The 15,225-nt window shown below is 38.3% G+C and overlaps 1 protein-coding gene across 1 annotated transcript in view; it reads right to left on the reverse strand.

Moving 5' to 3' along the window:
* galnt14 (UDP-N-acetyl-alpha-D-galactosamine:polypeptide N-acetylgalactosaminyltransferase 14 (GalNAc-T14)) overlaps nt 1–15,225 on the reverse strand; it is a 230,055-nt gene that overhangs the window by 9,420 nt on the left and 205,410 nt on the right. The window contains exons 13-14 of the mRNA XM_075459231.1: nt 12,816–12,960; nt 2,013–2,132 (exon numbers count right to left, since the gene is read on the reverse strand). Coding sequence (XP_075315346.1) covers nt 2,013–2,132; nt 12,816–12,960 — 265 coding nt within the window. The remainder of the gene's footprint in view (nt 1–2,012; nt 2,133–12,815; nt 12,961–15,225) is intronic.

Raw genomic sequence — 15,225 nt, forward strand, 5'->3', positions numbered from 1 at the left:
AAACAGGAAGTGAACCTACCCTCGTTGTAGCTAGCTTGAAACTGCCGTTTTGACAGGAAATGACGATCGGCGACGTCACGTTACGTTGCATCTTGGGTAGTTTGAGTATGAGTAGTAACCTCATGATGCATACCCAACATTTCGGCGAATCTAGTATGCATCCGGGAACTTCTTGCTTACTCAAACTCGCTTACTAACTCAAAAAGTTAGTATGAGTAGTAGGAGAAGTATGCGGTTTCGAATACAGTCTAAAAGTAGCGAAAACAACTCACAAAGCATAGAGATGTCAAATAATGTCCAGAAAGTGAAAAGCTTGTATTGTTAGCACTATGTTGTAGCGCTATCTTTTCACAGCTGATTCCAAGATGTCGGCTTGTTGTGTGTTTATGATGATCAGCGGAAAGATCTTCAGGGAACAGCTAGCTAAAACTGCCGTAGCCCAGCCAACATGTGACAAATACGTGGACAAGTTTTCAGCATCAATTTGGAATAAGATTAAAAGGCAATAAGTCGATGGGAAATTGAAAAAAAAAGAATGAATGAAATACTTTTAAATAGTTATGTAAGCATAGACCTCATCTGGGAAATCTCTGCCCCCTAGTGGTGAGAACTTTTCCAAAATCCACCTTTAAGTACACATAAAACACACACAGTACAGAACACCGAATGTCTCTAAATTAGAGCATGTGCTGAAACAGAATAAACCACTTTCCTAATTAGCAGCTTCGGTTTTCACATCTAGGAACCTGTTCTCAGTCAAAACTTGAGGAAAACAACAACTTTCCCCCTGATTCTCGCCCTTGGCTGGAACATATCGACTGTACCTCAACTTCCTTTCATCTTGCTGCCACAGGGGAGCTTATTGTTGAGGTGTAAAAATATTCAGACTTCTGGAAGATGCAGTCTCACGATGATGAAGCAATAAACAGGAATGCGGTGTTTGGAGGCTTAAAGCCTGCTTTTTTCTTTTAACATTTTTCTTGTTTTCAGATCCTCCTCCTTTCAAGTCCTTGACCTTTAAAATCTCTGTTTACCTTACATTTTCAGTCTTAATTTCCTCCTTTTCTTCACACCAAGCATGTTGATATGACAATAGAATAAACAAATAAACCAGACCTTTAAAATGCACGTGAACATGTTAGTCCAGCTGAAATCATTTAAAATCTTCTTAAAACTGGACTAACACACCTAAATAATGAGGTTGGGACGAATCAATCCTGCTTGTATCCCTCAGCTGGACTCACATGGATCTCGGCAGTCTGCCAAACATGTCAGAAACTGAAAATCACAAAATAAGACGACGTGTCAACTCTTCCAGACTGAAGCTCAGCTCTAATAAAATCCTGATTTCAGCATCCTCAGATAAAAATGGTTCCAGGCAGTTCCAGGCACCACCATGACATAACAGAGAATAAAAGCTAAATGAAAGCATGTAAAAACATGCACGTGGTTTTTCACGTCTGATCAAATCCACAAATCGAGTTGATTTGTTTCAGATGACGAGGATCCAGACGGGATTAACACAAACACAGACTGGACCAGTTGGTGAAGGTGCAATTAGAAGCTTTTCTATCGTCTTTCTTATTTTCCACACTTCCTCTCACCCCCCCCCCTCTTCTTTCTTGTCTTGCTTCATCTCCCCTCCTGCTTTCCCGCCTCCCCCCACTTGTTCTTCCTCTCCTCTCTCAGGTGATTTATTGGTTGTCAGGTTGTTCTCTGCTGCAGGGGCTTCTGGGACGCCGTCAAGGTGCCCAGTGGTCATGTAATGACAAGCGCGAATGTGTACGAGTGCATGTGCGAGCTAAGAGTATTCAAAGATGTCTGTTGGAAAAAAAAAGGAGTCAAGCATCCACCCCTGCACTGCGTGTAGACGTGTGTGTACAGCAATCATCTTTAGATAAATCTATCTTTAGATTAATTAACATTTAGATGGATTTATCAGCCATATGACTCGCCTGCAGCTGCACACCACCTGTGTGCTTCAACTCTACGCATGTGTGTGTGTTACAGACCTGCTTGCCGTCCGCCATGTTGCAGGGTAGCAGAAGGACCTGCGAGGCAGGGAAGGTGGTGGACAGAGACAGACAGTGCTGCTGCTGACGGATCTGCTGCCCGTGAGTGTACACCCACTCCTGCAGAGAAAAAGACAGAGTTCATCCTTTTTTTTATAGCTTTTATGTGTTTGTCTGGCTGGGTTTAGAGAGCTGACATTTCCCAGCGCTGCTTTAGTTTTGCTTCTATTAAAATAAAGTGATTAAAGTGATAAAGATGTGGAGACAGGCACGAAACTAACACTAAATTATGATAAAAAATACAATATATGGCTAAAAGCATGTGGAAACCAGAACATTATAACAACAGATGAACTGCCAGATGTGCAGAAGGACAAATTTACACTTTTTATACAACATTTTGGTGGGAAACTAGCACTAGTTATGCTCTTAGCTGTTTGGTTTTGGAAGGAAATGCACTTATGATTTCTTGTGACCTGAAATTCTTTTGCGTACCGATGTTGAACACACTTATTGTAAGTCGCTTTGGATAAAAGCGTCTGCAAAATGGCCGTAATGTAATGTAAATGTAATGGAAAAAAATCTATCTTTGCACGATTTATGTAAATGTATTTTATTTATACAGCCCTTTACAGACAATCCTTACGGTGTACCAAAGTGCTTTAGAGCAGGTAATAAATAAAGAGAAGAATAAGTAAAAACAAATAAAAACAATAAAAGAACAGTGAAAGCAATAAAATACAACAAAATCAAATAAGATAAAATAAGATAAAAGTGTCATCATACAACTGGGTATTAAAATGTATTTAATACCACAGATTTACTCTATATTCTTTTTAAATCTTTGCACACAAAACACAAGCCGGGCTTTGGTTCACCAGGGAAGCAAATCTGAAGCAATCTTTAGAGAAAGCAGCCAAAAAGACTTTTTTTTTAAAGTTAATTACCCAGGTTGTGTAGTTTCACCAGAAGGTGGCAGTACAGGCTACGTTCTCAGTGGTTGTAATTCAGTAGAGGAAGTATCTGACCTAACCAGAAACAAACCTCAAGGAGGAAAAACAACAACTGCGGTGGACATCCACGAGACTCAGAGAGCTCTTCATCAGGAATCCCTTTAATCTCTGGGATTATCTGGTAGATTATATCCCATCAGGCCACGTAATCCTAATCTTTGCCATCAGATGTAATTCACAAAATGGTTTCCATGCCTTCTAATGTGCATCATATCTCAGTTAAAACAGGCAAAGACCACCCAAAGCAAACATATACACTTTTCTGAGCATCAGTTCAAGTTGTATTAGCTTTATTATTCACATTTACTAAATGCGAATAATAAAAGAAACAGCAATGGACACCCAGAATCTGTTCAAAGATAAATTGACAAAAAGAAACAACAGACTTAATTTTCAAAAGGAGAAAATCAAATTTGGCTCCCTCTCTAAGGTTGGTTGAACCATCCTTTCTCTGCCTGTGCTTTCACAAGCATTAAATCCCCAATAAATACACCCAATAAAAAAAAAATGTTTTTTCCAGTTCATGTCACGTCTAAAGAAAAAACCACAACAAAATATCTGCTTTTCTTTGAATAAAAGCTGATGATTGGAGCTAAATTGAATCATTTTTGCAGTTTTATTTAGCAATTTAACAGCTGTGGTTTAGTGTTTTAAAGTCGTCAATAACCATGAATGATTTTTACTCAAGCAAAGCGTCTGACTGTCTTTCTATTTTACACTGGATGGTGACACATTTAGACAAAGAAAGATGATAGAAAAAGCAACATGAAGAGAAGTAATCAAAGAAAACACCACACATTTTAACCAAAAATATACAATAAGCCACTGTTTACCATTCAGGACCTATTTGATCCTGTTTTCATAGCACTTCTCAAGAAGGAAAACAACAATAAAGACATAAAAATAAGATTTTTTTGCATCTTTTACCACCTTCAAACTAACACTCGCACAGTGTTGTGGAACCGCAGCGTGCAGACACTGACACTCCTTTGCTGCGAGTCTGGATGTGTGATTATGGGAGGCTGAGAGCTCGAAAACAATTATGTGAAGCCATCTTCTTTTTCAGGCAGGAGACGGGTCAGGATCGGTCACTGTCCAAAGTAACAGTGACCCGGCGTATTAGAGAAAGAAAGTAAGAGCTCAGCGGAGAGACAGGCACACACGGAGAATGTGTAACAAAGTAAGGGTCACAGTAAGGGTCACAAAGGTCCAACGTTAACACACTGTCTGATGTGTGTGTGTGTGTTTTAAAGCCTTTACCAACCCTCAAGGGACAGACAGCAGAAAAGATACACCTGACAAAGTCTATCTATCTATCTATCTATCTATCTATCTATCTATCTATCTATCTATCTATCCATCCATCTATCTATCCATCCATCTATTTATCCATCTATCCATCTATTTATCCATCCATCTATCCATCTATCAATCCATCTATCCATCCATCTATCCATCCATCTATCCATGTATCTATCCATCCATCTATCCATCTATCCATCTATTTATCCATCCATCTATTTATCCATCTATTTATCCATCCATCTATCCATCCATCTATTTATCCATCTATTTATCCATCCATCTATCCATCCATCTATTTATCCATGTATTTATCCATCTATTTATCCATCCATCTATCCATGTATATATCCATCTATCCATCTATTTATCCATCCATCTATCCATCCATCTATCCATCTATTTATCCATCTATCCATCAATCTATCCATCTATCCATCTATTTATCCATCTATCCATCAATCTATCATCTATCCATCTATTTATCCATCTATCCATCCATCTATCCATCCATCTATCCATCCATCTATCTATCCATCCATCTATCCATCTATTTATCCATCTATCCATCCATCTATTTATCCATCCATCTATCTATCCATCTATCTATCCATCTATCCATCCATCTATTTATCCATCCATCTATCCATCCATTTATCCATCCATCTATCTATCCATCTATCCATCCATCTATTTATCCATCCATCTATCCATCCATTTATCCATCCATCTATCTATCCATCTATCCATCCATCTATTTATCCATCCATCTATCCATCCATTTATCCATCCATCTATCCATCTATCTATCCATCCATCTATCCATCCATCTATTTATCCATCCATCTATCCATCTATCCATCTATCCATTATCTATTCTTAGTTTGTGTTATTTTTGTTTTCACTACTTCATTAATCTATTTTGATTGTTACTGTTTTGTTTTATGCTATCTTGTCATAATTTCCATGCAATGGTCCAGTCAGAGTCCAGACCTCAGCCTGACTGAGATGCTGTGCTGGGACCTTCAGAGAGCTGTGCAAAAACCAGAGCTGCAAACCTCAATGAGCTGAAGCAGCGCTGGAGAGAACAGTGGACCATGGACATGTTTACCTTACAAAGAGTGAGAAACAGCAGCTCCATTATGTGTCTTCTGTGTTAACCAAAACAAACGCACATTTCAGCAGAAACTCAACATCTAACTTGAGGAAACATGTAGCGGTAAGTTTCCTAAACTCGTTTTTCCCCCATGGATAGGTGAATGTTTGTTTTTTAGGTTACATATGGGTTAAATATGTTTTAAACATTTCCTAAGTCTCTTTTATTTTTTATTGAAGTTCTTGAATTTACCTGGATTATTTTAATTTAAGCTATTTTGTAATTAAATACTTCATTTTAATTTATTTTATCAATTGGATGAACTCTAATTTGCCTAAAGATGATTATTTAGTATTTTTGTCTGTCTGATTGAATGCTTGTGTTAACAAATAAATCAGACGTTACTCAACAGTTACTCAGTACTGGAGTAGTTTTTTCACCGAGCACTTTTTTACTCTTACTCAAGTAATTATTTGGATGACTACTTTTTACTTTTGCTTGAGTCATATTATTCTGAAGTAACAGTACTTTTACTTGAGTACAGTTTTTGGCTACTCTATCCACCTCTAGCTAAATATATGACATTTTAACTCGATGAATCACTTAATATTGAAGGAGCTGGTTGAGGAATAAAGAATCCTGACATTGGCCACAGTCTGCGGTTGCTGTACTGGACTGTTTTAGTGAAAGAGGAGCTAAGACAGAATGCTCTCACCTACAGTTGTGGGTAATGAGGGGTATAAGTGGCTCAAATTAATTTTCTTTGGAGGGAGGTGGGCCTCAATTCGCATGACAGGAGCTCATCCATCTGGAAGAAGCTTAGAGTGAGGTAGACTTTTGTAATCCTGGTCCTGGGGACTCCCTGTTCCCTGCATGTTTTAGATGTTTCTCCGCCCCAAACACCTGATCCAAACGAATGCATCACCTCATCATATAGTCTGGCTGGGACCCTCTAATGATCCTTTCATAGGAATCTGGGGCCGAACAGGGAAAATGAGTAAAACCTGTGAAATAAGGGCGACCCTAGGATCAGGACTGGGATGCCAGCTGTGAAAACAGTAGTAGCCATATCTAAATTATCTAAATAAAAGTGGGCTTTCCCCAACTGTTGCAGGTGGATTTGAGTTGGTTTCCAGCCAATCAGGATTAAAGGCTGTGAGTGCCTCCTGGCCACTTGCTGTTTGAGGTCTACACTGGAAAAAATGCCTATCCAAAAATAAGTAAAAAAACAACAAATACAAGACGTTTTTGCTTGAAATAAGCAAAAAATCTGCTAATGGAACTAGTGAAAATCGGCTTGTCAAGATTTCCTGAAATAAGATGTGATATTTAGGACTTTTGAGATAAAAGTGATCTTGAAATTAGCTTAAAAACTTCTTCAAATGTAAAAAAAAACTTGTTTCATGTGAAATATGACTCAAAACAATTTGTTTTCAAGACTTCTTCACTTAACAAGATATTCAAGATGTATTGTATTAAAACAAGTCCCTATATCTGGCTGAAATGGTACTTGTTAGGCAGTTGTGTCTTATATTAAGTGTAATGAGATACTCAATGAGACAAATATACTTGGTAAGATTTAGATTTTTTACAGTGTACCAGGAAAAATAGAAGAGAGAACACCCGAAAGTTGCCTCAACAATTCAACCTTATGACAAAACATGTAATAATTACGTTGGTCCAGACAGCAAAACGAGGAATTACCAGTTACCACATTTTTCTGACATATTACCCAACTGTGATGCAGGTTTGTCATGCTGCTAGCATGCTTTCTGCATGTGCACAAATGTTCACACTGTTCATATTACATATTCAATATTTATTTTAAAACTCATCGCCAGCTTCTCCGGCTTCCCTTTTTCCCATCATGACTGATTGGGCTCAGCAGTTTAAGATATAAAAAAAAAAATTAATTAATGAATAACTTAATGGAAATATCTATTAATTAATTTCATGTTTAGCCAAAATATAAATCAATTTGGTTCAGAGTGATTTAGAGGTTCTTTTAGTGGCTCATTTTTAAAGTGAAAAATGATTGTATCTTTGCAACTTATTAGCATAACCCTCCTGCTGACTGGCTGATACACTTCTATAAAGTACTGCAGGGTGAGACACAGTTGAGAGGACAGTTGGAGGTCTTTTCATACCAGCTCTGTATGACGTTTTATCTTGAACATCTCAGCGCTGCAGGGTTTATTTCACTGTATGATTGATTTATTGAAGTGCTGCAAATAGAATGACATTAGAGGTTAATTGGTCCTGTAGCTCGATATATCTTCTCTCTGCTGGAGCTACCCAGAGCTCGGTCAGTGCATTTATACACACATTTAAGGTCCAGTCTTTGCACAGTCGAGCCAGGAACCTCACTGCTCAAGCTGTCACGTAACTGAGTCATCTGTTTATCAAGCCAAGCTAATGTGAGCGTTTATTGCTTACTTCTTTTATATTTAAAATCTGTCTGGGTTTTTATTTCTAGTTGCTATAATTATTACTGCACAATGTCCTAGAGACTATTCATATTTCAGGCAAGCGTGGTTTGCTATGGAATATCTATTATTTGTGTGAACATGAATTGGGGAACTGCACATTAGCACATGTTGTGCACCCTTGTAGCTTCCCCCGTTGGCCTTTGTCGGAAAGAGCAGAACAATAAGTTCCAAACAACACAAATGAATCCGAGGTTTTTGCCGGTAACACTGCACTTTAAACAGATTTCTCCCCGTTTACAGAGTTAGAAGTTGCAGGTAAACAAACTCACTGGTTGTTCGGTTAAACACGAAGCAGGTCAGTGCAGAGCCAAAGTCTGCGTGCTCAGCAGAAATGCTCCCCAGATGAATAAAAGGTTAAAAGCAAAGTGCACTTGGGCTCAAAATAATGATGACACCTGCAGCTTTGTGTGCAAAGCTGTAAGTTGAAGCTCCATTTCTCTTGTTTTGAAGAGTTGCCTGTTCCGCCCTCTGTTGCCGCACACATCCACGGCTTGTTTACTCATTACATCTGGAGCCACTAAAGCTCAGAACGATAGTTTTCTGCCTCGGTGAGTCACACGTTGTGCTGTGTGATATACAGCTGTCCATCTTCCCATTAATTCGACTGTTTAATACATTCGTGTCCCAAATGACTGACACTGCAAGCTTTCTCTGCTGCTGCAGGATTTCAAATTGGTCTCTTTGCCTCCTCTATCGATTTTTCCCAGCGTGAGAAATGCATTGTCAGTTTCTGAGGGGATGGAGCTGGAATCTTCATGTTTACAGTGGATAATGCTGCTCATGTACCCAAGCTAGCTCACAGGTTCCTACGCAGTTCTGGAATGAATGGAAAAGCATGTGCTTTGTTTTTAGCATTCCTCAGGTCTTGACAAGTATGGAAAGACCATTTCAGACCTTTTTCTCTTTTCTCATTTCTCTTTCGGTGTGCTTATGGTTGAGTTTATATTTTTATTTTTCCCTCTTCTTTGATTGCTTTTAACTGTGTTTTAAATGTTATTCTATTTTTTTATTCTCTTTAAATTGCTTGTTTTTCTGCTCTTTTAATGCCTTGTCTTTATGTAAAGTACATTGAGTTGCCTGTGGTATGAAATGCGCTATATAGATAAAGATGCCTTGCCTTGCCTTTTCAAGTGTAATCCTGAAAACTGGTGATTGTCTTTTTGTATTGTGTAACAAAAAATACATGATAAAAAAATGTATTGAATTGAGTTGAATAGATAAATAACAGGTGGTTTCATCATACAAAATATATTTTGGGGCTTTGGTAGGGCGGGTCATGACCCATAGGACAAAGGGAGTAAACAGAATGTTAAAGTCAAATAGCTCGGTTAAGTTCACTTAACCTACTGATTCTAAATACAGCTGATTAGGAATGATAACTAAAAGCATTCCCAATGTGAAACTTCTTAAACTGAGAGTAGAGTTAAGTGAATTAATGAATGAATTCTTTAAGTTAAAAGATATTTCCACCTGGGAGCCACCAGTTCAAACGAGACATACGAACATGAACAGACAGGGATTACCATCCCTCCTTCAGGGCTGTCTCTACAGTGTTTGGTACGAAAGAGCTTCTCATTCACGCACGAGCTCAGGGAGTTGAACCGACGACCTTCCGGTCACAAGCCAGTCTCTCAAGCCTTTAGGCATTTCAGCTGCTGACACGTTGGCTTTCTGGGAGCTGGCTTGTTAGCACGAATCACAGCCTCCACACTCGCTCTAAACATGGAATAATGAGAATCCTATGGGTATTAATTATAGCCGAGAGAAGAGCGAACACACCCACACACACGTGCACGCCACCGTAGACTCTTTGGTGTGTTGCTGTGCTCAGTTAGCAAGAAGCAAACACAGCGACTGGTTAGGCACGTGCACAAAAACAGGAGTAGAAACACAAATGCGGTAGCCTACACAAACACATGCACAGCACAACCATCTGGACCAAAGCTGGGAATATGCTTGCTTTTAATTAGGTGCACGTCTGTTTGGGATGGCTACTTTGCACATCCTTTTTTCAGTGTCTGCCGTGCAAGTTCTCAGAAGTTAATGCTACGCTTATACAAGTTGCCATATGAGCCAGTCCTGTGTTGGACAAATATGAGCATACATCCAACTTTGATGATTCAGTGGCCTCAGATACCATTTACAAGTTCCTCGTTTACATCACACAAATCCTAAAGTCCTGAACGGTCCGAGTTCTCTCATGTGCCTCGTTGTGAAACCCTCCAGAACACAGATAACTATGTGAACAATTACCCTAAAACCCAGACGTTTACCTGATTTAGTGACACAAACAAATCCCTCTTATGTTGCTGCATGTAAAAAAAATAGGGCTGGGCGAGTTAACTCGTTATTATCGCGTTAACTTGTTAATTATTTAACGCCGATAAATATGTTATCGCGCATTAACGCAGGTTTTATTATTGTAAAAGTCTGTTGCTGTCTGCTGCGGAACCAGAAAAGAAAGTAATCGGCGGATCCACCAAACATGGAGAAGGGTACGGAACTTTTACTCGGCCATTTTCATTTTAAAGTTGGACATCACTGCTACAGGTGCTCCTCGGTCTCTGGCTGTGTTCGAAACCGCATACTTCTCCTACTACTCCTACTGCTCCTACTAACTTTAACTTTTTTAAAGTTCCCGGATGCATACTAGATTCGCCAAAATGTTGGGTATGCATCATGAGGTTACTACTCATATTTAAACTACCCAAGATGCAACATAACATGACGTCGCAGATCGTCATTTCCTGTCAAAACGGCAGTTTCAAGCTAGCTACAACGAGGGTAGGTTCACTTCCTGTTTTCAAAACAAAAGCACCAATTGTATCGTAATGGCTTTCCCTATGATAAAAGGCAACGGGTATTTTATTTTGTGAAAATAACCGGAAGTGCGTTGCTCACTGCGGCTAGCTTGAGTAGCGCCGAATTCGTGGGAACAAAATTGTAAATAGCCGGTATTTTGTCAGATTTTCAACACGTTGGGGATCTAAACGACTACTTTCTCACCTGAAAATGTTTCAAATGTTGCTAAAGTTTACAGAGTTTAGAGCTTAAGAGAAATCAGCTTCAGGCCGGCTGATTTCGGCTCGGGCAGGAGTGAAATGCATTGTGGGTAAACGCTCTGCATACTGTCTGATCGATCAGTATGCCGTTTGCAAGTATGTAGTATGCGGTTTCGAACACAGCCTTTGTGAAGCTCACAGAGCTAACTGACGCAACTTTCTGTTTTACTTGTTTCAACATAAAAGCACGTATTTCAAAATAAATTTAAAAAAAACTCCTGCATTTACAGCCAAGTTGAATTGTCTTCTCAGCGTAGTAGTTCCAGTCTAAAATATCACTTAAAGGCAAAACACACAACTGATAGCAGCAAGTCATTCAAGGAAACAGACAGTGGAGCGAGGCTTCTACATAAAAACTACAGAAAGATGCTGATGTTAAAAGTGTGTTTGCACAACAAATGTTATGGCACTTTCATTCATATGGCAGCACATTTAAAATAAAGCTAAATGCTAAAAGCTATACGCTACTTTTGGATTCATTTTTGGATTTTGCGTACAAATTCGATTAATCGTGATTAATCAGGGAAATCATGTGATTAATTAGATTATACATTTTAATCGTTGCACAGCCCTAAAAAAACAAACGATATTGTATCACATGTTTACAAAACAAATGAACCACACACAACTGTTACCTTTAGAAATTAGATCTATAGGTACACCACCACCTCTTGCTAATCCAAGTTAGAAAAACAAAGGACAGATATCATCTTTCTGAATATGTCATCAAAAACTGAAAACTGTTGTTGTATTTTACTGCCAACATAGTAACAGCAGTCAGAGCACCAAATCAATAACTTTTGCCAATTAAAATGACACATTATCTTTTAGACTGCTGCCCCTACAGGCGACACGAGGGAAACACAGCTCATTGGAGCATTTCCGCATATTTCCAGCACAAAGTCCTCTTAAGGAGGACAGAATTCAACCCCCAGATTGCACCATCGTCACCTCAATGGACGCCATTTTTCTCCGTCACATGCAATCACTCTTATAACCTTAGAGCTCCCATTTGGGAGGATGGCAGTCTCTAACAATCACCTAATAGGTGATGAAACACATAACAAAAACTATATCAAGTCAAGTGATTTATTTACATCTCTATAGATCTATTCTGGTGTTATACACAAGCCCAGTTTGGCTGAGGGATAGTGAAAGCTGCAGGAGAAATGATTATTTTAGAGATAGATAGATAGATAGATAGATAGATAGATAGATAGATAGATAGATAGATAGATACTTTATTCATCCCAATTTGGGAAATTATTGTGTTGCAACAGCGTACAGTATAAAAGATATGTAACCAATTAAAGGAAAAACAAGCAAATGGAATAGAATAAAAATAGAGGATAAACATTAGCTATATACAAATCTACAGTATGAAGAGTAGGGTAAATAATAATAATAGTAATAATAATAAACATCAGTAAACTAAATAAAAACAGATTTGTATATTTAACAATAAAGGTAAAAATAAATTTAACTGAGCAGACTGAACCAATAAGAAATATGGGGTATATGGATAGAAAATGGTAGAAAATGTTTTATGGACATTGTTTTTTTACTTTTGTTGAAAATCCATTCTTTGGTTTTCATGGATGTTCAGCGTAAATATTCACAAAAATACCAACTGTAGAGGGGCCAAACTTAAAAATGTACAAGATGAGTGATTATTTGGAACGAAAGCAACATCCAGTGAACTTAAATAAATATAATACGATCTTGACCTTGATAAAATATGCATAACCAGAATTGATTATTAGTGTTTTCCTGTGTTTCCCACCAGTTTCCACCTGTTTTTCACAGCGTTGCACTTTGTTTCTAACTGCTCATTGACCTACCTGATTGATGGCGGGGACCCCCTCTCTTCCCAGGCAAGGAGCCAGCGTGAGGCTGGGCACGTCCTGGCCCTCCATCCTGCGAGACTCCAGGCAGTTCTGCCTCTGTTTGATCACCCCAGACTGGGAATCAGAGTCGTCTGGGACCCTGATGAAGAAAACGGGAACTTCGCTTTAGTTAAGGAGGTCATCGAGCTTGATGTGGAAATAAAGGGAGTAAAACTTCTGGCAAAAAAATATGAAATCACCAATCGTGCAGGATATGTTTTCAGCTGTTTTATTTAGATTTTTTTTTAAAAAGTGTATGACACAAAAGTCTTATTTAACACACTGGAAAAAAATCAAAGTCTTACCAAGTATATTTGTCAAAATATCTCATTACACTTAATATAAGACACAACTGCCTAACAAGTACCATTTCAGCCAGATATAGGGACTTGTTTGAAGACAATACATCTGGAATATCTTTTTAAATGAAAAAGTCTTGAAAACAAATTGTTTTGAGTCACATATCATATGAAACAAGCTTTTTTTTTTACATTTGAAGAGGTTTTTAAGCTAATTTGAAGATCACTTTTAACTCAAAAGTCCTAAATATCACATCTTATTTCAAGAAATCTTGACAAGCCGATTTTCACTAGTTCCATTGGCAGATTTTTTTTTTGCTTATTTCAAGCAAAAACCTCTTGTATTTGTTGTTTTTCTTACTTATTTTTGGAGGGGCATTTTTTTCCAGTGCAGTTGAACAAGTTGGATAAGTTCCAACTTTCTTGGATGGAGCTTCTTCATCGACCGTATTTTTTTTCCACCAGATATTTTCTCAGATTCGATTGAGTTTAGATGTGGACCGTTCGCTGGTCAGTGTCCACCTGTGCATCTACCATAGAGGTAATGGCTGCCATCTCCTCTGGTCCTTTCCCAGATCATCGATGATGGTGGAAATGTGCTTATTCTCTTCCATGTTTCATTGGACCAAACTAAAGCTCCAGCATCATCTCCTTGTCCTAAACAGACTGCTGATCCATCTCTGAATCTCACTTTCATCCAACCATCCACAGTCTGCGGCTGCTTCTCTTCAGCCCACTTTAACCTTGTTTTCTTCTCTTTAGCTGTTATTGATGGTTTATGTTTGCCTTTTCTGGATGGAAATCCCATTTCCTTCAGCTGCTTTCTTATAGTTGGCTCACAAAGATTGACTCCTTTTCCTATATTTTGTTCATCATTTTATGTTTTCAGGCATATTAAAACTTTAATTCGTGCCTTCATTACAGCTCGGCTGGATTCCTGTAACGCTCTTTACTTTGGAGTCAGCCGGTCTTCCCTCAGGCGTCTCCAGTTGGTCCAGAACGCTGCTGCTCTGCTTTTAACCGGAGTTGGGAAGAGGGAGCACATCACCCCTATCCTGGCTTCTCTTCACCGGCTGCCGTGGCATTTTAGGGTTCATTTTAACCCTCCTGTTGTCTTGCGGGTCAAAAGTGACCCACTACCATGTTTAGCTGTAGAAAAAATACCTTAAACTATCTTTTTCCAACTTGAAATGTTATGACTTTTCCTAAAGGGACCCCATCATTAGAAAAAGTCAGACTTTATTTTTGTTTATGTTTCCATGTGGGCTGTACAACACTAGGGTACAAAGATTGTCTTATGGGTCATTTTGGACCCGTGAAAAAAAGTTCACCGTTTTTTTCCCTTTCAATATAATTAATTCAGAAGTAATTACTTCACATTTATATAATAGCAATAATAAACCTTTATTATTTAAAAGAAAACTGAGAAAACAAGAAAACTGTTGGTCCAACTGACAGTTGGTTTGTGGTTTAAAAAAAAGAAAAGAAAAAAGTGTAATCCTGAAAACTGGTGATTGTCTTTTTGTATTGTGTAACAAAAAATACATGATAAAAAATTTATTGAATTGAGTTGAATAGATAAATAACAGGCGGTTTCATCATACAAAATATATTTTGGATTTAAAATTCAATTTAGTTGCTTTATTTTGGGGCTTTGGTAGGGCGGCTCATTTTTGACCCATAGGACAACACAATGTTAAGACCTCACAAGGGTTAAGATTCTTTTATTTGTTTTTAAAAGTTTACATGGTCTTGCCCAATCTTACCTCTCTGCTTAACCCATATTCTCCCATTCGTTGCCTCCTGGAGGTACCGAGGTCTACACTAAAGCTCAGAGGAGACGGAGCTTTTAGCGTTTAGCTCCCAAACTATGGAACGATCTGCCGTTACATATCAGAACTGCCCCTTTATTGTCCACTTTTAAAACTCCTATTAGGACACATTTTTATTCTTTGGCTTTTAACACATGTTGAGACTTTTGCTCTTACTTCTGTTATCATGTTTTATTGTTTGTTGTCTTTTCCATATTTTGCATGTTTATTGATTTTTGTCTGTACAGCACTTTG

The sequence above is a fragment of the Odontesthes bonariensis genome, chromosome 24 (assembly GCF_027942865.1).
Source record: "Odontesthes bonariensis isolate fOdoBon6 chromosome 24, fOdoBon6.hap1, whole genome shotgun sequence".
NCBI lineage: Eukaryota > Metazoa > Chordata > Actinopteri > Atheriniformes > Atherinopsidae > Odontesthes > Odontesthes bonariensis.